Source organism: Oncorhynchus keta, chromosome 17 (assembly GCF_023373465.1).
Source record: "Oncorhynchus keta strain PuntledgeMale-10-30-2019 chromosome 17, Oket_V2, whole genome shotgun sequence".
NCBI lineage: Eukaryota > Metazoa > Chordata > Actinopteri > Salmoniformes > Salmonidae > Oncorhynchus > Oncorhynchus keta.
Window position 1 is genome coordinate 18,229,879 of NC_068437.1, and position 25,606 is coordinate 18,255,484.

A 25,606-nucleotide genomic window follows, 5' to 3' on the forward strand; every position below is an offset into this window, starting at 1 on the left:
ATCACCATCAAGATGCATAACCTTGTGGACTGCATTATATGGAGAAGTCTAGAAGAATTGCACAAATTCAAATCTCCACACGAGCGAGCTCCCCCCCACACCACCTCTTACCTGCCAGATCTGACCAATTACCCCACTCCCGAATTACAGCCCCCCCTCAGACCGCTTCACACGAAACAACCTCCCTATTCACCATTGGCTTTGAAATATTATAGGGTTTCGCTTGAGGTTTGGCCAGTTCTTCTGAAGGACCGACTCGGCAACAAATGATATTATCTTTTTATCTGCCGTTTTCTATGTAAGGCCAAGAACAGCGCCGCCTTAATTCAAACAGAATGTCCATACTGCTTTTCTTTCCCCCTCCAATTCTCCTTTATACCCCTCCCCCCCAAACAATGTTCCATGCACTCCCCCCCAGCTCCCTTTTCAAGCCTCTCACTCACCCTCCCTTATGAAGGTTGACCACCTCCACAGGAAATAAGCAGGAGAGGAGAAATGCTATATTCTCAAATAACATTTGAATTGTGTCACCCAATATACAACGTTATGCTTCTGTTTGAAGCTTTTAACTAAATTTGGTTTAATGGACTACTATTGGTCATATGATCAAATTCTTGTATAAGACTTAACCTGAACATTTTAATTTGCTTATACATGTTGACGTTTGGTCTGAAGACTCTTAAAAACAAAAATGGTGGATCTGAGTTGGTGTCATGTTTACAAAATATCTAAATAGAAAAGTTAAAGATCAATTCCGCAATTCAAATGTCTAATATCATAATTGGAACCGTCCTCTGGAACTCAACAGGAGTCTAATGTGATGCAGAACACAATTCAAATCAAATGTTATTTGTCACGACTCGTAAAGAACCTGTGTAGACTAACAGTGAAATGCTTATTTTACGGGCCCTTCCCAACAATGCAGAAAGAAAATAACGAGGAATAAATACACAATGACTAACGTGGCTAGACACACACGGGGTACCAGTATCGAGTCGATGTGCAGGGGTACAAGGTAATGGAGGTAGATATGTATTGGTAAAGTAACTAGGCAACAGGATAGATAATAAAACGGTAGCGTAAGTGAAGAGTCAAAAAGTTGGTGCATAGAGGGTTCATGCAGATAGCACTAATAGTTACAATAGCTGCTCGGACTGAGTGATAACCAAAACGGTTATTTTGGTTTTTAAACTAATTGATAGACTTCGGTTCAATTATTTAAATTCAATTTTCTGATTTTCTTATTCTCCCTGTGAGCTCAATGCGCACATTGTACTGCATTTTCTCTAGAGATAATACATTGCACAGTTCGGGCATTTAAGGGGCTGTAGTTTCCAACAGGCCAATGTTCCACGTGTTAACTTAATGTAAGAATTAAGTGATGCAGAAAATGTGATAATTAACTACAATGACCATAATCCATTGTGCAGCTACTTGGCTGGTCTTGGTTTCTTTCACGCCTCCTACTCAGAAGAATGCGCGATCAAGGGATACAGAGCAGTTGCTTTGAGAGGTATTCAGCCGTTATGAAAGTACGCGTTATGTACTTTGAAATACTACTTAGTTATCGTCAGACAGCAGTTCTATAGAAATTATTAAACAATTAAGTCATTAAATAACACACAACTGAAATATTTTATTAAAGTAAAGTAATGCGAATAACTGATTAATAAGGGATCAATAGTCATGGGCAGTCACTACCATTATGTGTTCAACCCACATGATGCATGTTAAAAATAAAGATTTTTTTACTAATCCAACTTAAAACAGAGCGGGGTAACTTGGGTGGCTAGATTCTTTGACCATTTTTATGGCCTTCCTTTGACACCGCCTGGTATAGAGGTCCTGGATGACAGAGCTCGGCTGCAGTGATGTACTGGGCCGTACGCACTACCCTCTGTAGCGCCTTGCGGTCGGATGCCAAGCAGTTGCCATACCAGTCGGAAATTTGAGGAGCAGAGGGCCCATGCCAAATCTTTTCAGCCTACCGGGGGGTGGTCATGTTCTCTTCACTACTGTGAGGAACTTGAGGCTCACGACACGCTCCACTACAGCCCTGTTGATGTGGATCGGGGTGCGCCCGGCACTTCGTTTCCTGTTGTCCCATGATCAGCTCATTTGTCTTGCTGATGTGGAGGTTGTCGTTCTGGCACCACACTGTCAGATCACGGACCTCCTCTCTATATAGGCGGCATAGTCGGTGATCAGGCCTACCACGTGTCATCAGCAAACTTAAATTATGGTGTTGGAGTCGTGCGAGGTCACACACTCATGGGAACAGAGACTACAGGAGGGGACTTAGCATGCATCCCTGTGTTTAGGGTCAGCATGGCAGATGTGTCGTTGACTAGGCCAGATTTTCCAAAGGGGGGCAGGCCTTGTTACGCATTTCTGTGTGTAGACTATTGCTGATCTACAGTTGTTGCACAGGTGACACGCTGGTGAAGACAGAGGTAAAAACGGATTTCAGTTTCCCTGCATTAAAATTGCAGGCCACTACGAGCGCCACCTCTGGATGAGAATTCTCGTTTGCTTATGGCCCTATAAAGCTCGTTGAGTGTGGTCTTAGCGCTCGCGTCGGTCTGTGGTGGGAAATAGACTGCTACTAAAAATATAGATAATATTTACCAAGAGTTTAAGGTCAGCAGCTTATGAGGTATTCCATCTCAGGCGACCAAAAAAAACTTGAGACTTCGGTAAGATTAGTGATCGCGCGGCAGCAGCTGTTAACACACCCTCAGCGCAAACAGCTTTTCCACATAGTACAGTAACCGGAGAAGTTTAAATTGTGGATTATTGCATTTTATAAACGGTCATTTTCTAGCAATCATTTGGTTATAAAGGTGTACCTTCAAAAAGGTAGATTGAGTTATTTCCTAGCTGAAGGAGACTCATTAGCGCCACAGGTTCAAGTTGATATATTGTGATAGAGTGCATTGCACAAAGTCCATATTTTCTTTATAGCAATATAAACATTATTGTTCCATATGGGCATACTCCAACACACACACCCAGACAGAGCAACAGAAGGGTCTAGCTTTAGCTGAACTCTTGATCCATGGAACGTCATCTTCTCCTGATCCCTGCAACTCACCAGGAAATATGGGGAGCTGGTGTCTGGAGAAGATCACAGACAATAAATCTCACCCACCCGTCTATAAACATTGAAGTATTCTCCAACCAGGCCTGCCAACAGTAGGTCCAGTTAAGCCAAAACATAATTACATTTACATGGCGGAACGGCTTTCACACGCACAGACAATCCTGCTGATCCAGTAAACCGCACGACTTGGGTAACAAGAGCTTGGGGCTCATTTAGGCTGTTCATTCACAACTGTTAACCTCTTGAAGCTAGGGGGCACTATTTTTATGTTTGGACAAATAACGTTCCCAAAGTAAACGGCCTATTTCTCAGGACCAGAAACTAGAATATGCATATAATTGACAGATTAGGATAGAAAACACTAATGTTTCCAAAACTGTAAAAATATAGTCTGAGTATAACAGAACTGATATTGCAGGCGAAAGCCTCAGGATAATCCAATCAGGAAGTGCCTCTTATTTTGAAATCTGTGTTCCTATGCGTGCCTGTCCTTCATTTAAAGGGATATCAACCAGATTCCTTTTTCTGTGGCTTCCCTAAGGTGTCAGTCTTTAGACAGTTTCAGGCTTTTATTTTGAAAAATGAGCGTGAAGGATCACATTGCATAAGTGGAGAGGTGGGGGCTCTGAGTTTGTGCGCAATTGAGTAAACCGGCCATTGTTCCTCCCGCTGTTATGGAAAAAGCTACACACTTGGTTGATATATTATTGAATATATATATTTTAAAAACTACCTGAGGAATGATTATAAAAAACATGACATGTTTCTGTGGACATTATGAAAACTATTTGGAATTTCCGTCTGCGTTGTCGTGACCGCTCTTTCCTGACGATTTCTGAACATAACGTGACAAACGTCAGCATTTTGGGTATAAAAATAATCTTTATGCAACAAAAGGAACATTTGCTGTGTAACTGGGTGTCTCGTGAGTGAAAACATCCAAAGATCAAAGGTAAACAGTTAATTTTATTGCTTTTCTGATTTGTGACCACGCTTCCTGATGCTAAGTGTACATAATGCTATGCTAGGCTATCGATAAGCAATCCAAGCGTTTGTGTAAATTCTGTGTAAAGCATAATTTCAAAATCTGAGACGACAGGGTGATTAACAAAAGGCCAAGATGCGTTTCCAAATATTGCACTTGTGATTATTTCATGAATATGAATATTTTCTAGTAATATTATTTGACTGTTGCGCTATGCTATTCAGCGTTTGCAGACGGAAATTATCCCGCTACAGGGATTGGTAGCGTCAAGAAGTTAAAGCAAAGACTAGTGAAAACAGTATACAAAAACATTGCCTTTATCTACTACGTCAGTCAATCGTTGAGCCAACCTACACACACACACGATGCAAAAGTGATGGGGGGATTTTTTTTACAAAAATCAACCCGCCAAGCACCATATTCAAGGACAAAGTAAACAAAAATGTACAGTGCCTTAAGTATTCACACCTGGACTTTTTCCACATTGTGTGTTAATGCCTGCATTTAAAATTGAAATACTCAGGGATGTGAATACTTACATAAAAACGCAATATTTCGTTCAATACATTTGCAAAAATGTATAAAAACAAGTTCACTTTGTCATTTGGGGGGCATTGTGTGTAGTAGATGTTTGAGAAAAAAAAAAAATTGAATTCAGGCTGTAACAAAATGTAGAATAAGTCAGGCACTGTAAATGTAGCTAGGAACTATAACAGGTGCTTCCGGTCTTCTCAACTGGGTTTAGAAAGGGCGGTCTGAACAGGTTGGCTGTCTCAGCGATGTCTTTGAACGCCACACAGGCCTATTCGCCTGTAAATTCCAACACAATGTGGTCTTTGGGATACATATGGGATGCATTGCAAACAGACAAGTCGACAGCTGCTGGCAACTCCTCACCGCAACACTGCTACGGAGAAGAGAGATAGACACAGCACAATCATGTTAATAAGCCACAAACATGGCCAGAACAGGAGCAGAGGAGCTCGCAGGCCCCCTGCCTGCTGACAGATGTGGGACAGCAGTGCACATCCCTCAGGAAATGAGACATTGTCGTGCAGCGCAGCGCTGGAGCTGGGACTAAGGCTGCTTCTCTGGCTGAATATTACTAGACCAGGCAGTCTCAGTGCTGGAGCTAGGGAGGAGAGCCAGACAGCACTCTAAAGGTTATTGTTAACCTTTGAAGACGCCGATCTCATCCTCCCCTCTAGCAGGGCTGTAACGTCAAAAAGAAAAGACGTTCTTGTTGATTCAAGACACTCTCCAATTCATCATTCCCTTTCCTTTGTAATTTCCAAAGGTGCATCAAGAAGATGAGCGGTTACCGGCGAAGTCTCCTGGAAAATTGCAAGACACCTAAACACTTGGGCTAATAGTTTACTTCCCGGCAAAACATTTGATTAACTTAATGTATTGGAGAACCTGGAGTTTAATAGGTCTAACAGCTGTTTACCATCAGCCTGAGCAAACAACTTTAACATCAATGAAGGCAAAAAGCAACACTTGCCACTAATGAGTCTTCGACACCTAGATGTGTTTTCGAATACAGCTTTGCCCATGATGTACAGCCCAAGTGAGTGAAAAGTTGGACGACAGAGTACTGGCCGATGGGGGTGGAAAATATTACGAAACTCAGGTGTCGTTCATTCCCCTCAAATGTGTATCCTTCCTCAGAGCTTGGCACATTAAAGTTTAAAAACGTCACTGTAGAAGGCAACAGCAACAAACAGTTGTTACCAGGCAAGTAACTGATTGGCTAAGTGAGATATAAAACATAGCAGTGGAAACTAACCAGCCAACAAGGCCAGCACAACAAGCTTTTACAAAGACTTACTGGACACCTCTGAAAATGAGATGCATGGCATCATGCCCCTTTATAAAAACCAGGGAGTTCCACAGTAAACGTGGATAACCTGTAAGAAGAGCAGAGCATTCAGCAGGCTTCATTCCAGAAAATTGTGACCGAATGAAAGCACAGAAGTGGCAATGATGGCAGATGAATCCATAGCGGAATGGGAGTTTAACTTATTTCCTACAATGAGTTGTGACTCGAGGTGGTTTGATCTTACTGACTGTGAAGTTGGTTGGACAAGGATTATGAGAGCGAGTCTGTGTGATTCAACTCAGCTGCTAAGACTGATCGGCCACAAGGCTGTGTGTGCGGGGTTGTCTGTTGAGTGGCTGAGTGCTCTATGGCTTACTCTGCTGCTGTCCCCCCCCATCGTCCTCCATGTGAAGAGGCTTGAACGGGTCACTTATACTGAGACTAAAGCTGTCATTAGCATGGCCAATGTTTTAGAGAGGGGCCCCTTGTTGGAAAATCCTCTGCAAATCAAGTTTCACGGCTCAAGACGGCAACAATGTGGCGAGGGCATCTGAGCGACGCTTCGGGGGAACATTAAAGAAAACATTATTGATCCCTTTCAGACGAGAGGGGTTTCAGCCAGCATCCATCAGCACCACGGCCTTCAGTTGGTCAGACTCGGATCTCAGGCCTAAATAAAGACTTTCTTTCACAGCAAGGCTTTTCATTGTGGTGGTGAAAACAGCCCTGGTTGCCACTACCTTGGCTGTAATGTACCGAAAAAAAACTAAAGTAATCAGATGCACTTAAGGCTATTCATTGTCGTTTGTGCTCTTTCTCCACTTTTTATAGAAATAATAGACCACTTCACATAATGATTTATTTGACAAACAGGCAATTCAGCATTTATTTAGTTCATTTTGCCCAAGTTATTTTAATGAGATTCATGGCTCAGCAGTAAGCCATATACCAAAAAAAAAAAAAAAAAGTTATTCACACATGGGTTCAAAGTTGCCTCTACTCTTTTCTCACCAGCACATAGATGAGTATTGGGTACAGCTGCTGAGATCACAGGAGGTCTTTGAGGTTCCGTTTCTGAGAACCAACACCCAGTTCCCGAGAAGCTCATATTTTTCATTCCGCTCATATTTTTCTGGAGGAAATTCGATCACCATACCATTTACTTTCCTCTACCTCACAAAATTTACCATATGGAACAACACACATTGCAATGAAGAGTGACTAAACGCTCCACGGAAGGAGAATCTGCATAATTGTACAACAAAGCATGAGTTTCTGTATAGAGGACTAGCACATCAGTCAAATGAGTTATCCTCAGGATCTCACCAGTTATTGGGTGAACGAGGGGGTGCGGCAACATCAGAGGATTTCACAGGGGGGGTGGGGGCGAGGTTGCAGGGGGAGTCAGATTCCTCAAAGAGGCTAAAACACATGGCGAGAGACTGAAATAAAAGACCACAATTCCTTTACTGTTTAAGGAAAAACCTTCCAATCCGAGTGCCAATAACTTAGCCTTCTTTCAGACGTGCGGGTCCCGAGATGAAAGAGGACCTTCTTGGACTGTATTCAAAACAGAGCTTTCAACAGCACATTTAAAAGAAAAGGAGGCAGTGGACTCAGATCAACATTTCAAACTCCACTGTATCTCAGCAAAAGGCCTACTTCGTAGCTCGTCAGTAATGAAAAGCTTCGTCAAAAATATTTAAAACTTTGTCCCTACTATTTTGTCTTAATAAATACTCTGATAATAATTCATCTAATAGTATTGCAACTTCACTTCAGAACACTGATATGGACAAAGGAAAACAAATGACTAATTTACTTAATTGAAAGTGCAGGACTTACTCTATTTGCTCAACAAGCAAGCAATGGAAAATGCCATTAAAAATATTTCTCCATTTTGAATTAATATGAAAGGGCACAACCTCTGAAGATGGCTTAGGGGACTTTCAAACCAGAACTCTTAAAAACACCAGAGTAAGTGGTATAATAGCATTAAACATCCCCAGAAACATCTGATGATAATATACATTGAGTCAGATCCACACTAGGGATGAGAGTTTGAAATAATTTTACTACTCGAATAGTATCAGTCATCTTTGGTCGGATATTCGAAATACATGTGTTTTTTTAAAACATGTTTTTAACCAGAGCACTGCTGTGCGATTGGGAGGCTGGCACTATTGCTGCAAGTGCTGAGGTCATATGGGGCAGAGTGTAGCAAGCAGCGGATACAGTCACGGCTAGCTAACTTGAGGCAGCCACAAAGTTATTCATCATCCCATATAAGCTAGCTGCGCTTTCTCCTCGACCCCATTCAGATTAAACATCCTACCTGTTGGTTGCTCGTTGTAGCCGACCTCTATTTCGCTAACTTCATTCCATTCAATCTTGCATTGAGTTAGCGAACTCGCACATCGAGCCTGTTTGCCACTTTGATTGGCCAACATAAACAGGCTACATATGTGAAGGCTAGTGGTTAGATACTGGTCTTTAAAAATGGGGCACACCGTGCATGGCATAAAAACTACACTGCTCAAAAAAATAAAGGGAACACTTAAACACCAATGTAACTCCAAGTCAATCACACCTATGTGAAATCAAACTGTCCACTTAGGAAGCAACACTGATTGACTATACATTTCACATGTTGTGGAAATTATAGGCAATTAGCAAGACATTCCCAATAAAGGAGTGGTTCTGCAGGTGGGGACCACAGACCACTTCTCAGTTCCTATGCTTCCTGGCTGATGTTTTGGTCACTTTTGAATGCTGGCGGTGCTTCCACTCTAGTGGTAGCATGAGACGTAGTCTACAACCCACACAAGTGGCTCAGGTAGTGCAGCTCATCCAGGATGGAACATCATTGCGAGCTGTGGCAAGAAGGTGAGACCCTCAGACCCCTTGTGAGACCATATGCTGGTGCGGTTGGCCCTGGATTCCTCCTAATGCAAGACAATGCTAGACCTCATGTGGCTGGAGTGTGTCAGTAGTTCCTGCAAGAGGAAAGCATTGATGCTATGGACTGGCCGGCCCGTTTCCCAGACCTGAATCCAATTGAGCACATTTGGGACATCATGTCTCGCTCCATCCACCAACGCCACGTTGCACCACAGACTGTCCAGGAGTTGGCGGATGCTTTAGTCCAGGTCTGGGAGGAGATCCCTCAGGAGACCATCCGCCACCTCATCAGGAGCATGCCCAGGCATTGTAGGGAGGTCATACAGGCACGTGGAGGCCACACACTACTGTGCCTCATTGACTTGTTTTAAGGACATTACATCAAAGTTGGATCAGCCTGTAGTGTGGTTTTCCACTTTCATTTTGAGTGTGACTCCAAATCCAGACCTCCATGGGTTGATAAATTTGATTTCCATTGATAATTTGTGTGATTTTGTTGTCAGCCCATTCAACTATGTAAAGAAAAAAGTATTTAAGAATATTTCATTCATTCAGATCTAGGATGTGTTATTTTAGTGTTCCCTTTTTTTTTGAGCAGTGTATATTGAAAAGTGTTTCATTAAATTAATAATTTGAAATGTTGTATCTGTGTATGTAACAATGTCACATGGATATTTTAATTTTCAAAAATTATTTCCAGTGTTATGATATGTTTTTTCCCCTTGCAAAGAATGAATACTCACAAGTATTCAAATAATAACGTCAATTCATATAGTCAAATAACAGCGCAAATCCCTAAGCCACACATGGCAATGCGTGATAGCTATATGCAAAGTGTGAAGATGACAAACATTTAGGGAAGTGAAGAGCTATCCCCTCACACACTGAAAAATGTCTTCGGACCCAAAAGGGTTTTCACAACGCAATAGAAAATAAAGAATTCAGACAGACTCAGTCACCAGCACAGAAAAAGAGTAGGGGGGGGGGGGCTGGGAGGAGGGCTAAAAAGCCTCCAGACCTCTATTTATAACCATTCAGCCAGTGAACTGACGCATTCCAAATGCCAGAAGGCACTTTTCAAAAACATTTCATTCAAGACCTAATGCTGTTGTCATCTAAAAAGAAAAAAAGGTAGGCAGTAGCAACTAAATGCACCCTTCTTTAAGGAAAAGATAGTCTCGGAATTTCAAACAGCCATTACAAAAACACAAGGGGGCCCTCAAAACAAAAACGCTTAATTATGTTCAAAAACTTTTAATGAGAAATGACTGATGTCTGAGCAGCGCCGGGATTTCTCCCCATTAGCACTTCAAGCAGTTCTGTCCCCTTCAGCAGCTAAGTGGGTCCGTGGAAGAATGGCCGGAGCCTCCATTAGGTGAAGCTGAAGAACCCTTGTGAAAAGAGCAGAACAGAACACACTTGTCAGCTGCTGGGAGCCTCTGGAAGCAGGGCTGCCACCAAAGTGGGCATCTGGTGCAGGAGTGGGGGCTGCTGAGAAGGACTCTACAAGGGCTGGCCCGCCACCATTCTATGCACCCATTGTAAGGACCAGGGCAAGGGTCACGGCAGAAAACACGGGCTAGGGGCTTCCCTTGTCAGTCAGCACATTGGTCAGGCGTGCTGTGATGTGAGAAGAGGCAGTGCTGCCCAACCCCCTCTTTGAATCGCTCCACTACCCTTGTTTGGTTTCTCCTCCATCTGCTCTACACAGACAGAGAGAGAGTCAGGCAAGGAACTCTGGGCTGCTGGGTCCAGACTCCAGAGCAAATAAACAACTCTTCACCAGCCACAAAGTTATGGAATGTACGATTTCTGGAAACACTATTGTATGATGCCAATAGCAATTTTTTTTCACCTAAATTGTCCAGTAATCACTAAAAGTATTCATCTGGAAATAAACCCAGCATATGATTCCCAGAACTGGTCACTCCCCACTCTCAGGACCTGCACACACAGATGGATTCAACATTTTGGACATCTCCATCTGACAAAGGGCTCTTTCTACTTCTCTGTGTGCCCTGAATCCTTTGCTGTGGGGCTCGAGAGACGACTCAGTCACTCTTTCAGGAAAGCGTCGCCCCACGGCTCTGAGTTGACAACTGAGTCAGACAGGAGAGAACATTTCTTCACTGTGCCCCTGGACAAAACCCAAGGCTCGCTGGAGCCTGGTGCTAGCCAAATCCAGTGCCAGCCAAAGCCCCAGCGAGGGACAGATGCCTAGTTTAAGGCGAGGGGAAAGGGGAGACAGGGACATTACATGTTGACACGTCTGTGGCCTCTCATGGAGCTCAATATCTTAGTGGGAGCTCCCTATTCCCTGCTCATTCATCCCAGCCTGCATGCCCGACTCCGTTAATAATAATCAACACTTTGGCCACAAACAAGCCAGCTTCAGAGCATTCTAGCTAGGCAGGTAAAAATGATTTACAGTTTAACAAAGAGTTTTAGAGTGGATTTGTAAATGGATAGTCTTCCCCCTACCTCCCCCCTAAGGGTACTTTATGCTTTCTGAGACTGAACAATGCCCCTGCAGGGTGCCAGGCAACAGAGGCGAGCTAAAAAAAAAAAAAAAAAAGTGGTTAGGAAACTTCCCAGGGCTGATGAGGCCAGTCAGACAAACTGCTCCTAAACGAACAGAACCCCAAGTGAGTTCACTAACCACGGGTAAAGGCATAGTTATGATGAGCAGGGAATAACCAACCAACAGGAGACACACACACAGTCACAGGGAAAGAGAAGAGTGAGAAGGGGGAAGAAAACAAACTAATTCCCACCAAGTGCTGTGTTAAAGCTCATCTGGGAGGTGGCTCCAGCTCTTCCTGTGTTTACATATTATATGGAGCATGTGACTGGAGAAACATGGCCACCGTGGTATTAAACACCCTGGGACCTGTGCATGCAGGTAGACGATAAATCATAAAATACAGTCAGACCTTGAAGACACACACAGCTCTTCCTCTAAAGATATGATCACCCGCAAGCTAACAAAGGAGCAGCCTAGCACAGTTTCTAGCCTCTCAAAATAATTCAGTCTTTCACATGGAAAATTACCCCCACTCCCCGATAAAATAACAATATTGAGCAATATAAAGAGCGGGAAATTGGGTAATATCAGGGTTTCAAAAAAATTGGCTTTGGACAGAGGCAAGCAGGAAATAAGTACAGGATAAAGTCCTAGCAGTTAGAATCCAAACAATATTAAACTGTAGTGTGTCTGACAGGAAATCTAGAGTTGCTTGCCCAGGTATTATAACAGCTCTGACATTCCTCTGTAGCTCACACAGGATCAACGGTCAGATTAGGGCTGTAACAGTCATGGAATATTAGATGACGGTAATTAGCCAGCCAAATGACCGCAATCATTATTTAAAACCCATTTTCTCCTCTCCGCCACTTCTGACTGCATGTGCTGCCATAGAAATGAAAAAGACTGGCATCCCCATTCAAGTCAATGGTGGCATAATGGGTGGACTGATGGCCGTTGCAAGTGTACCCATAGGAGCAAGGCAATAAGTAAAATACTGTATGTGCTAAAATATGCACCATGGATTGTTGATTCAACTCAACTGACATTACAAAAAATACATTCATTGCATGAGCCACATCAGTTAACGGGATTTCAGCCATAAGAAGTTAAGGGGATCGATATGACAACAGCCAGTGAAAGTGCAGGGCGCCAAATTCGAAACAGAAATCTCATAACTAAGTCCTCAAACATACAAGTATCTTATATCATTTTAATGGCAATCTTGTTAATCCCACCAGTGTTTGATTTCAAAATAGGCTTTACAGCGAAAGCGCCACAAACAATTATGTTAGGTCAGAGCCAAGCCACAGAAAAACAGCAATTTTTCCAGCTAAAGAGAGGAGTCCCAAAAAGCAGAAAGAGATACAATTAATCACTAACCTTTGATGATCGTCATCAGATGACACTCATAGAACTTAATGTTACACAATACATGTATTTATATAAAAACTCTCAGTATACATTGGTGCATTACGTTCAGTAGTTCCAAAAACATCCAGTGATTTTGCAGAGAGCCACATCAATTTACAGAAATACTCATTATAAATGTTGATAAAAGTAGTATTATGCATGGAACTTTAACTACACTTCTCCTTAATGCAACCGCTGTGTCAGATTTCAAGAAAGCTTTACGGAAAAACAAACCATGCAATAATCTGAGTACGGTGCTCAGAGAACAAATATATCCGCCATGTTGGAGTCAACAGAAATAACATTATAAATATTACACTTACCTTTGATGATCTTCATCAGAATGCACTCCCAGGAATCCCAGTTCCACAATAAATGTTTGATTTGTTCGATAATGTCCATCATTTTTGTCCAAATAGCTACTTTTGTTAGCGCGTTTGGTAAACAAATCAAAACTCATGACGAAATGTCAAAAAGTTCCATTACAGTCCGTAGAAACTTGTCAAATGATGTATGGAATCAATCTTTAGGATGCTAACATAAATCTTCAATAATATTCCACGGAGAATTTCTTTATCTTCAGAAAAGCAAAGGAACGGGAGCTACCTCATGTGAAATGCGCGTGATCAGCGCGTGACTGCTGGCAGACCTCAGACTCATTCCCCTCTCATTCAGCCCCCCTTCATAGTACAAGCATCAAACAAGTTTCTAAAGACGGTTGACATCTAATGGAAGCCTTAGGTAGTGCAACATGACCAATATCCCACTGTAACTTCAATAGAGGCTGAGTTGAAAATCAACCAACCTCAGATTTTTGCCTGGAATATGAGTTCTGTTATACACAGACATTATTCAGTTTTAGAAACTTCAGTGTGTTTTCTATCCAAATATACTATAATAAATAATATGCATATATTAGCAACTGGGACTGAGGAGCAGGCAGTTTACTCTGGGCACCTTTCATCCAAGCTACTCAATACTGCCCCCCTAGCCATAAGAAGTTAACCATTTGAATGATCATTGTACATTAACATGGAATTGATTGTCACAATGACATGTACATTTGAAATCTTAAAAAAATAAAATTGAAACAGTTTTGGCGGTTATTTTATTTCCATGACAGGTCTTCATCCATAACATGGTTATAGGGTAATTGTGCCAGCCATAGGTCAGATATATTCTCAGGTTTGGGCTTCCTCTCCTCATCCAAGAATGTGCTCCTGAAACACTTCTCAACATCCAGAGGCAACACAAAACACCCCAGACTACATCAAATGAGGGGAGCGAATGAATGAGAACACAAGTCCCGAGTGAGACTTTGACTCAACTACTTCCACAATCTACAGCAGTAAACCATGGGAACATTGTAGTTACTCCATAGACAACTATTTGGTACATAAGAAGCACCTAACTTACCTCAATTTTGTCCGTCTTGGCATCGCCCCAGTACAGCTTTCCTGCTTCATAGTCGATGGCTAAACCGTTTGGCCAACCCAGCGAGGTATTGAGCAGCACGATACGCTCAGTTCCATCCAGGTTAGCTCGCTCTATCTTGGGCTTCTCCCCCCAGTCTGTCCAGTACATGTAACTGTGGAGAGAGACGGGAACAAAATTAATCTCAACTAGAAGCACAAGCATTTCGCTACACTCGCATTAACATCTGCTAACCATGTGTGACTAATAACATTTGATTTGATTTATAGTGTAACTTGAAGTAAAATCATTCAACAGGTGTTTTGTAGAATACATATGGAATGGAAAAGGAATACATCATTTTTGTTGTTGCTGAAATGAGTTAACTTGATTGCTGTGATCAAATAAGAAAACAAATATCTAAATCTATAAAACACACACATACCCATTGATAGGGTCCAGCACAATGGCCCTTGGTTCATCCAAGTTCTCTGAGATCAGAATACGCCGGGAGGTTCCGTTCAACCTGGTAACCTCAATACGGTCAGTGCCAGTATCTGTCCAGTACAGGTTCCGGGCCACCCAGTCCACCGCGATGCCATCTGGGTGGTTGATCTCCGTGGTGACCAGGGTCTGGGCCTCAGTGCCGTCGATACGGGAGCGGCGGATGGCTTTGACCTCGTCATCAGTCCAGTACACATATCCATCCACAGGGTCGTAGTCAATGGCGATGGCATGGCGGATGTCATCCACCTGAAGGACGATGTCAGTGAAGTCTGGGAGGTCCAGAGAGATCCTCCTCAAGTCAGTCCTCCGGGCCAGCAGCAGAACCTGCTCTGCACCTGGGGAGGTAGAAGTGGACATTAGTGGGGAGAGAGTATGCCAGTCAACTGGCATGTGACATAACAGAGCTCATTGGAGACTTATCTGGAGGTCCTACAAAGCCATACCTGACAAACAGAAATTAATATGTTTTAGTAAAGACGAACCTTCAGAGGACAATTTATAGTTGTAACTTAATTCTTGTATTCTATTTGTTTAAATCGGTTTTTAGTTGATGAATAGGCAATTTGTTCACTTTTATCCAAACAAAAAAAAGTGAGAACAGGCTTTAGATTAGAAACGAATCCAAAAAACGAAATTATGCCTTTTAAATATCAGCCTATCAAAAAAACAGTTGTGTATAAATGTTTTCCTGAGGGGACACCTAGCTGCCACGGAGCCTGGTTTAAATAGCAGCTGCATTTGCTCACTAGAGCCACACTCTGCGGAGGCAATTAGGTCCAACTTTTTCCTTGCCTAATCTCACGTTTTAGCTATGTACGCTCCAGTGCTCCCAAGACCAGCTGCAGACTACCGACGCCCAATCAGAAGAGGGCATCAATCAAGGGTGACACCAATCAGTAATGACAGTGAAAAAAACGGCTCTTCGTTTTCCATCAAGGGGAGAACGCCACGCCTTTGATTTAAATTCACTCCTCGGTCTGCTTCACATTTGACAAAGTGACAAGACTTCCCCTAAAACCACAACAAACGCCCTCAATTTAGCCACCCAAGCTAAACAAATGAGGAGCGTGGACACTAGCTCTCTTTAATCTTCACACAGCCACCCCCCGTCCTGCTGCTTTCCCCCTAATCGGAGCTGATACAATGGGGTATTGTTTTACATTCTGTTTAGTTGTCAACACTGCTGGAGGTCGGCTTAATCCTATAGTCATTCTGAATACATCCATGTTCTATCAGGCCTGGATAACTAACCCCCCCCCACACACACTATGGTTTTACTTACTTCTCTGGAATGAGGGCTAGAAGAATACAATTCATTGTTCCCTGGCCTGGGAATACACCGCCTCAATTTCAAATAGAGGACCTGCTGCATCCCTGGCCTGGGAGAGGAGTCTTTTTGAGGCAAAGAACAGGACTGCACAGAGACAATGGTGTTTTCTGTCCACCAGAGAGGGGTGAGAACCAGGACGGCCAGGACTGAACTCGGATTTCAGAATCAGCACTAACCTTGGCTTGACGTCGAACTGTTTCATTCCAACAAGGAGGTATCCCAGGTCAAAACAGCCTCCAGCTACTAAACTAGCAAAGGGCTGTCACTCTTCAAACAAAGGTTGATGCCAAGAAATCCCCCAGAATTTTTTTCCCTTCCCCTCTAGACAAGTATTTGTCACCTTTATGAGGGTTATGGGTGGGTCTCTCCTTAGTCATGGGCAGGCAGGGAGAAATATCAGGCCCTCCAGAGAGAGACCAGAGGGAATGTAAACACCCTGGGGCAAGTCAAACAAACAGGTTTCATTTTGCAGGATGGGCCCGGGCTGTGTCCACTAAACACACAAACGGCGCAGTGACCTGATTAGGCCTGGCTTCCTACGTAATTGCTCTCTGCCCAGAAGTAAGGCGAGGAGATTGGAGTGGCAAGGGAAATGACCGCAGCAGCAACACAACACATAAACAGGGGAGGTCCAACCTTCCTGAATTTCAGTCAGTTACATCTATGGCCTTTGGTAAACTCTGGAAAGTAGGGAATGTGGGGAGAGGAGGGGGTGGAGTAGTAGGCTTCTAGGCTAAATGTAGCTGTCTGTATGTGGGGGCAATAGAAATTAAGAGCAAACGGCAGGGTAAATTGTGCATTGAAGAGCTCGCCGTGTGTAGCAGCCATCTGTCAGAGATTAGGCCCTTTTAATGGCTCTCTCGTTAGGCATTTTGATGTTTTGGTTGAGGAACAGGATGCCAATACACCCAATAAAATTATCTTAATTGAATAATTGTATTAAAAAAATGAAAATCTAACATTTTAACTGAATTTGATGCTTAATTACTGTACACGTCGTTAAGAAATGAAAAATAGAGCTTGGCATATTTCCTAATCGGTTTAAAGAAATTGGGACAATATGACTTTTGGTTTGTGTGATTAAGGGCAGCGCTTGCAGTTGAATAGGCCTAACTCAAGAGTCCATAAATAAAATAACCTCAGGAATGTCAATAATGTCCCGTACACCAGATAGGAATGTCTAATGTGAAACTGCGACACATGTACAGTAGCATTAGGAGGACGTCGTCACTGAGGGGGAATTGTGTGGGCTTGATTCTCAAAATGGCACCCTATTCCCTCTAAAGTGCCCTACTGGTGACCAGAGCCCAAAATCAGTGCAACATATAGGGAATAGTGTGCCATTTGAGATACACCCATTGTGTAGTCTTTTCAAAAAGGGGGCTCGCTACTGAGAAACCCATACCAGCTGAGGGTAGTGGCCACAGCGGCTAGTCTCTTACCTGGGCGGCAGGTCTTCCCATCCTCCTTGAGCTTAACTCCGGTGGGGCAGGCACAGCTGTAGAAAGGCTGCATGGGGGACAGCAGGCACAGGTGGGAGCAGCCTCCGTTGTCCACACTGCAGGGAGTTTGGACTGAGGGAGCAAAGAGCAAAGTCAGTAGAGAACACTGAAAGTCGGTGAAACTGTCCCTAAAACTGAAAGCCACACTGAGAGCGTCTTCCGTCGAGAGAACCATTCTGACAACATAACAATTGATGAAAAACTTGAAAACCGAAAAAACATTTTTCAAACTAAACCAACTGTGATATTTTTGTTCCACAATAAAAAAGGTCGCTGCTCAGACAATAGCTGTGCCACAAAGTTTGATGTCCTGTGGCGTGATTTTCCCTGTCTACTGGGTCACGCTCTGCCAATCTCAGCAGGGCACTACAGAGCTACAAAGCCCAAGCGGCTGGCACAGTGGACCAGCAAACACCAACACTCCCCTTTCTCACAGCACTAACGGAGGATTACAACCAGGCCACAGTCAAAGGCCAAATTGCTCAAACTCCTCACACAAAGTCTAAGCCAACTCATTTTTGGATTGAATTTATGGCGGCTTGATATACAAGTTAGGGGATTTATTGGTGAATGTTTATCTAAATGTCCTACCTCCAAAATAGCAATGTCGTCCTCTCTAAAGTTTATCTAAGCCTCCTACCTTTCTCTATATCACCTGCCCTCCCCAAACTGTTTGCGAGACGCAACCCACCATAATGGTGGCGTTCGTCATCATTCACTCCCCAAACACAGGGGTGCCAATGTTTACACACTGCCAAAGTCATCCATTTTTCACTACCTCCCAAAACACATAACCATAGACACACAGATGGGAATCATAACGCAGACAATCTGTTATGTTGTGCTCTCTAACATTAATTATGAGTACCATGGAGATATTCAAGAGGCACTACAGACTGTCTGTCTGGACACAGCACTACTTACTGTCTGGCTGTCTATCTGGACCCAGCACTTGGATGTCCATGGGGGAGTAGATTCCACTGAGGATCTCCCTCCTCTTGTCTCCAGTGTGTTTGTTGCAGGCGTGGATGGAGCGGGTCTGCCAGTCTGTCCAGTACAGAGTCTCCTCTGACAGGGTGAGGGCAAATGGGTGGGTGAGGGTGCCCTCCACCACAGTCTCCCTGTGAATTCAAAACACAATTTATGGATCAGCACACCTTTTTAGCCATCAGTACCAATCCATGCTTAGACGGTATATTTGTAAAGAGTCAAATTGGAAAGCAATGAAGAGGAGTATCAGTTGAGATGTAGAACAACAGACGCACAACTCAAGTGTGAATGTCATGACACCAAACAGCAGTAAATGGCAAAAACTAGGGCCTTCACAAAACCAGCAATACTTCTTCCATAGCAAAAATGAACCCGAAGCAGAAACCTGCTGCATGTAAAATAGTGTTCCATTGCTTGGAAAATAAACTGTGACACTGGATGACAATGTTTGTTTCCAATATTAGAGCTGTTTTCTTAAAGAAGTTCAGTGTTTTGTTACGATACTAACGAGTATTGCGAAACAGGTATCGTCCTAGCCATAGCAAAAACCCAGACTATCTGAGTAGCAATAAATTCATACCAAAAATAACAAGTGGCAGTGGAAATGAGTTAACAACAAGAGAGAGCCCCCTGGTTGGGATTTCAGTCAGACCCTAAAGAGGGCGCGTTGGAACACGTAGTGACGTCATGGAACAGTTCAGGAGCCGCACCAAGCCCTTTCCAAGGGAAAATTTAACAAATCAGCATGTCATCAGACTTTAATGCAGCATCTGGTAAACTATTTAACAGGGGAACGTTAGCCACGGCCCTGTATTAACGGTCCTGATTCAGTGAGGAAGTCAGTCAGAGCAGTAGTCTATCAAAGCCAGAGCAGCACAGAGCACCGAGCGCAGCCTCATCCAGTAGGGCGCCCCTTCGCGCCGCCAGACGACACACAGTCAGGCCAACAGCCAGTCAGCTCTGTGAGGACATAAATAAAATGCAGGATCAAAGCGTGGCATGCCATTGCACAAGTGTTAAGAATCCTGATACAGAAAGCAGAATTCTGTTGAGGCCCTCATCAATCACCAGACTGTGGAGGGTTGGCTGGTAGGTAAATGGATTCCTTTTCAGAAGGGTAAGGCCGAGGAGGGCGACAGCATGTTTTCTCCAAAACTTTAATAGCGTGTGAAGAACGAGGGGTTGGGAGAGAAAAAATATATATATAATTACACCAGATTTCACAGCTATTTCACATTCGACGTACTTGGAAGTTGGAACGTGTGCATGTTTGAAGCCGCCGTTGAAAACATACTACAAACTGCTCCATTAATCAGACGTGTCAAGAATGTGTTGCACATGAAAGGCAAAAACGTCTCGCTTTTAGAGGTAAACTCTAACAGAAACTACTTCTGGGGTGAAGTTGACTTTCCTCTGTAAGAGTGCTTATGATAATTCCGAGTACCATTACTGGAGGCATGCAATTAGATTACAGTTGGCAAGAAACAGTTCCACCATGGTGCATCTTATCCTCAAGTTATAAATTACAACTTCATTTCAAATTGACAAAACACACTGGGCAATCTGGTCCTGAGGGAGTTAAAAACAAACGAGGGTATTGCAACTGCATTGATCTTGAGAAAACCGGCATCCACTCTCCACCCTGAAGAAAGCAGTCTTCTCACGAGAGAAGGGCTCTCTTTAGGGTTGGGCAATATGGCCAAAATGTTAGCACAATATTTTTCACATTTGACCGTATTTTGAGTTTTTTAATAATAAAAATACTAAATATGCTTTGATTAGTTCATGACCCTAGGGTGGCAACGCATAAATTACAAATGATTTCAAAAATGGGGCTTTCGCCATTCTAATTGTTATAGTGTTCAATTTTCTGCATTTCCGTTATCATTTCCACACTGTGCCACACGATATGGGCAAAAAATACGTAGGCTTAGTTAATAGGTGAACTGTTGGAACCTTGGAAATATAATGATTATTAGCGCTGAGCGATTGACCAACATGTCTTTTTTTTCTTATTAAACACCTAATTGACCAAAGTTGGTTCAATTACATGAATTACATTTAGTTTGTTTTTTTGGTGAGCCCAAGGTGCCGTCTCTCTAGAATTAAATCAAATCATTCGAGAGAAATCATGTCAAGAACTGTGTTGGACGCTGGGCTGAACGGCGGTGTAGTTTTCATCAAGCAAATATTCAACCTAGTTGAAAGCAAGAACAATGACCATAATCCATTGTGCCCGTTTTTATCCGTCTCAGACAGATGGATACACTTTTACTCCTGTTAAGTTAGCACACAGACTGCATGAGAGGAACATGCACAACGAGAAGGATAGAGACAGTTCGTGAAAGTATGCCTTATCTATATTGAAGAACTAGTCACATGATTTAGTCAGACAGCTCTGCAGCATGCTTAGTCAGGCTAGCTAAATACAGTATGGGGAGCACAGAACATTGTCTGGCTGGCAGACTGCTACTGCCAGAGCAGAGATGACATGACTTCATGAAATGAAAAATTAAGTAATCAATTAAAAACAAAGTAATATCCACAGCAGAAATATTTTATTTCATAGTAATTTGCCATTTTTCTATAGATGTCTCTCAGGTCTGCATTGGGTAGACAATGCAATATTTTCGATGTTCTGGCAATTGAACGTTAGCATGGCGCTTGTAACGCCAGGGTAGTGGGTTTGATTCCCGGGACCACCCATATGTAGAATGTATGCACACATGACTGTAAGTCGCTTTGGATAAAAGCGTCAGCTAAATGGCATATATTTTTGATATTATATATATACTTTTGGCATTGGAGTTAAATTAAAATGCTCAAAAATAATTTGAATGCCATTATTTCACAAAAAAAAGAGTAACCAAAAATGATTAAAAAATATATTTTTTAAATCGAACAAACTTCAATAAGCACTAACTGCTCAGCATGAATGATTATTCAAATTCTATACTTGGAATATAGTGGGCAGCACCTTGAATACATTGTTGTTTGACATGACAACGAAATAATAAGACTGGGAGGAATTATTCACAGGGTAGGTGCCAAAGTGTTGGTCAGTGTTTCTAGGTGACCCAAATTAGATGTTAAATTACATGTTTTATTACCTCATATAGCTAGCTAACATATTCATGCTTCGCCTATTCTGCTTTGATTTAGAAGATACCGTTGCACAAACATGATAGTCTAGGCCTACACGAGCACTGGCAACATGCTGTATTAAATAGCTACGTTTGCGCTGACTTAGGAAATTTAGCAAGCTAGCCATCCAGCTATATTAGCAGCTTACAATATTTATTTCAGCCACAACTTGCTAATACAAACCAGCAGATAGTTTGCAGAAAATAAACTAATAGTGTAATTAGAGAACTCTTGTGGAAAACACCAAGTCACCAACATCTCGTTGCCTCCATCTGACCATGCAGACTGCAGTGCCGAGTTAACAGCAAGAAAGTGCTCCAACTGTGGTCGAGTAGCTGCCCTCTCCTTGTGACAGGGGGCAGGGCTTGGTGTGAGAAGCAGCATGCAGCAGGAGCACAAAGACTTAAATAGCAAACGGAGTAAACTATAGAAACAGATATTACACGTGCTGGAGTTGAGCATCACATTTAACAAATCAAACAATGAAATACGGTTATAAAACTTTAAGTAAAAACCCAAACCGGTCCATCCATCAATACCGGTATATAGTAAAATACGGTATACCGCCCGGCCCTACCTCTTTATGAACACTGCCATTAAATCCAAGTTACAAAGGAAAGTCAACCCATGCCCCGAGGGCCCCAATCACAACTATAATGCCAAGTCAGATAGGGTTTCAACAGTATGGCAGAGGTAATCTCCAGTTTAGAGAACCACAGAGGGAGGGGGTCACAACTGGGCCTACATGCAGAGCCAATGTTTGGATTGGGACCTCCAGAGTCAAATGTGTTTGGATTGGAGGTTTCAGCCATCTCATCCTCTGAAATTAAGTTGAGTCCAGCGCTATGGTTCAGTCAGATCCCTGGCTGCTTTTGCACAAAGGGTGTACAAACTAATAATGAGAACAGACTGACCGTGAGGAGCCATCCAAGTTAGCTCTGTGGATGAAGCTCAGCTTGGCGTCGGCCCAGTACAGTTTCTGTTCATCCAGGTCAATGGTGAGACCGTTCGGCCAATAGATGTCCACCTCCACGATGATCTTCCTGTTGCTGCCGTCCATCCCCGCCCTCTCGATGCGAGGCTCCTCCCCCCAGTCTGTCCAGTACATATAGCTGAGGAAGAAAATTAGAGTCAATAAGTAAACAGCACCCGAACACACCCAATGGTCCTTGACAAACACACCTCTTTCAACTCTATGAGGGCTTGATGATGAGTTGAATCAGGTGTGCTTGTCCAGGGTTTCAATAAAAATGTGTCCTCAAGCACCCCCAACAGTACACATCTTCATTGCACTTCCCACTGTATCATTTATGCTGCTGGTACTCTTGCTTTTCACAAGAGAGTAGTGCGTGTAGCTTGTTCCTGTTGTCGTGAAAGTCAAACCGGCACTAGGCTACAGTCGGAGCTAGAGCCTCCATGTGGCAAGTTGGAAGACTGAATTAAAATGACAGAACGACAAGTTAATTGAGAAAGACAGGCTACAGCACCAAGAGCCAACAAGGAGGCTGCTACGTCATCTGAATGGAGTTCTTTACTGTAGGATTCGGACAGGGAGAACGCACACAGTCGAAGTTATGAAGTCTCAATTAGCCTAGCTAACATTAACTATCTTCTCTCGGTTTGATAAAGTCAAGACAGGTACTATGCAATGTAAACTAGCAATAACTCGACTTGGTTGCCATCTCTGCTCCCCTCGTCACTTTAGAGCCGCTCGATCTAAAGAAGAAAAATGACATTTTTTCTCCAACTAACACTACCGCATCGTTGTGTTAGGTATTTGTATAAAAAAATAAAAAAATAAAAAATTTAAAAGCTTTCTGATCGGGACTTGTTAGTGGTAGTTGTGTGAATAAAAATAAGAGTTAGGGATTTTTCTTAACGTTTAGGATCCCAATTTAGTTTACAACGTTCTCACCTTTAACACGCACACACACGTTCTCATGTCCTCTGATAACTCCTGATCGACTTTTAAGATTTCTATCTCCAAGTCGTAGTCTGCATGTTGTTCCCAGAATACCTGCAGTGGCTCTAATGTGCACTGCATTGAATGGAGGCTACATTAAGCATGTTACATTTATATTCATAGACCGCTGAGGTGGTGGATGGACAGGTTAGCCCACCAGCAAATATAAATTATCCTACATACACTACATGGCCAAAAGTATATAGACGCCTGCTCGTCGAATAGCTCATTCCAAAATCATGGGCATTAATATGGAGTTGGTCCCCCCTTTTGCTGCTATAACAGCTTCCACTCTTCTGGGAAGGCTTTCCACTTGATGTTGGAACATTGCTGCAGGGACTTGCATCCATTCAGCCACAAGGGTATTATTAGTGAGGTCAGACACTGATGTTGGGTGATTAGACCTGGTTCGCAGTCGGTGTTCTAATCTATCCCAAAGATGTTCGATGGGGTTGAGGTCAGGGGTCTGTGCAGGCCTGCTAAGTTCTTCCACACCTACCTTGACAAACCATTTCTGTATGGACCCTGCTCTGTGCACTGGGGCATTGTCATGCTAAAACAAGAAAGGTCCTTCCCCAAACTTGGAAGCACAGAATTGTTGAGAATGTAATTCTATGCTGTAGCATTAAGATTTCACTTCACTGGCGCTAAGGGGCATAGCCCAAACCATGAAAAACAGCCCCAGGCCATTATTCCTCCTCCACCAAACTTGACAGTTGGCACTATGCAGTCGGGCAGGTAGCATTCTTCTGGCATCCACCAACCCAGACTTATCTGTCAGACTGCCAGATGGTTAAGCGTGATTCATCACTCCAGAGGACATGTTTCCACTGCTCCAGAGTCCAATTGCGGTGAGCTTTAAATCACTCCAGCCGACGCGCATGGTGATCTTAGGCTTCTGGCGGCTGCTTGGCCATGGAAACCCATTTCATAAAGCTGCCGACGAACAGCTCGTGCTGACGCTGCTTCCAGAGGCAGTTTGGAACTCTGTAGTGAGTGTTGCAACAGGACAGACAATTTTTTACATGCATCAGCACTCTGCAGCCCTTTTCTGTGAGCTTGTGTGGCCTACCACTTTGCGGCTGAGCCATTGTTGTTCCTAGACGTTTCCACTTCACAATAACAGCACTTACAGTCGACTGGGGCAGAAATTACCAACTAACTTGTTGGAAAGGTGGCATCCTATGACGCTGCCATGTTGAAAGTCACTGAGCTCTTCAGTATGGCCATTCTGCCACCTATGGAGTTTGCATGGCTGTGTGCTCAATTTTATACAACTGTCACTAACGGGGGTGTGGCTGAAAAAGCCAAAGCCACAAATATTAAGGGGTGTCCACATACTTTTGGCCGTGTAGCGCATGTTAAAATGGACAGAATCAAAATGGTGTTAGAACTGAAAAACTGTTGTAAAATAACCTGGCACAAACATGCAGAATTTTATGAACAATGTATGAGCTGCCTCCAGGTTTCCCAGTTGTCCTGGTCTATGGCTTACTCTGTTTTTCCATTTAACAAACTGCCTAGAGAAAGTATTGGGTGTGGTAGACTGTCTTACTACTACACATAGGCTACTCACAATAAGAAGACAGACACTCAGAGGTCAGTTTTGGGTCACTAACATCAGTGTTGTACAAGGTCAGCTAGAAAGCAGATACACTGAGTATACAAAACATTAACTGCCGTTTCCATGACAGACTGACCAGGTGAAAGGATTTTTAAGCCTCGAGACATGGATTGTGTATGTGTGCCACTCAAAGGATAAATGGGCAACAGAATATTTAGGTGCCTTTGAACTGGGTATGATAGTATGTGTGTGCCAGGCGCACCGGTTTGTGTCAAACTGCAAAACAGCAGGGTTTTTCCACACTCAACAGTTTAGTGTGTGAATCAAGAACGGTCCAAAGGTCCAGGAATGAGAGGGTCATAATGTTTGGTATACTTCTGTAACATTAGGGATAGCTCCATGTTCCCAGAGCCCCCCTGACGCGCATTAGTCAGGATGATGTGAA

General features: G+C 43.1%; 1 protein-coding gene across 1 annotated transcript in view; it reads right to left on the reverse strand.

Annotated features, from left to right (window-relative positions):
* The window catches only part of LOC118396551 (low-density lipoprotein receptor-related protein 5-like), a 52,096-nt gene that overhangs the window by 18,268 nt on the left and 8,222 nt on the right, over nt 1-25,606 (reverse strand). Inside the window, 5 exon segments of the mRNA XM_035790813.2 lie at nt 14,165-14,336; nt 14,607-15,003; nt 17,441-17,572; nt 18,425-18,621; nt 22,549-22,746. Coding sequence (XP_035646706.2) covers nt 14,165-14,336; nt 14,607-15,003; nt 17,441-17,572; nt 18,425-18,621; nt 22,549-22,746 — 1,096 coding nt within the window.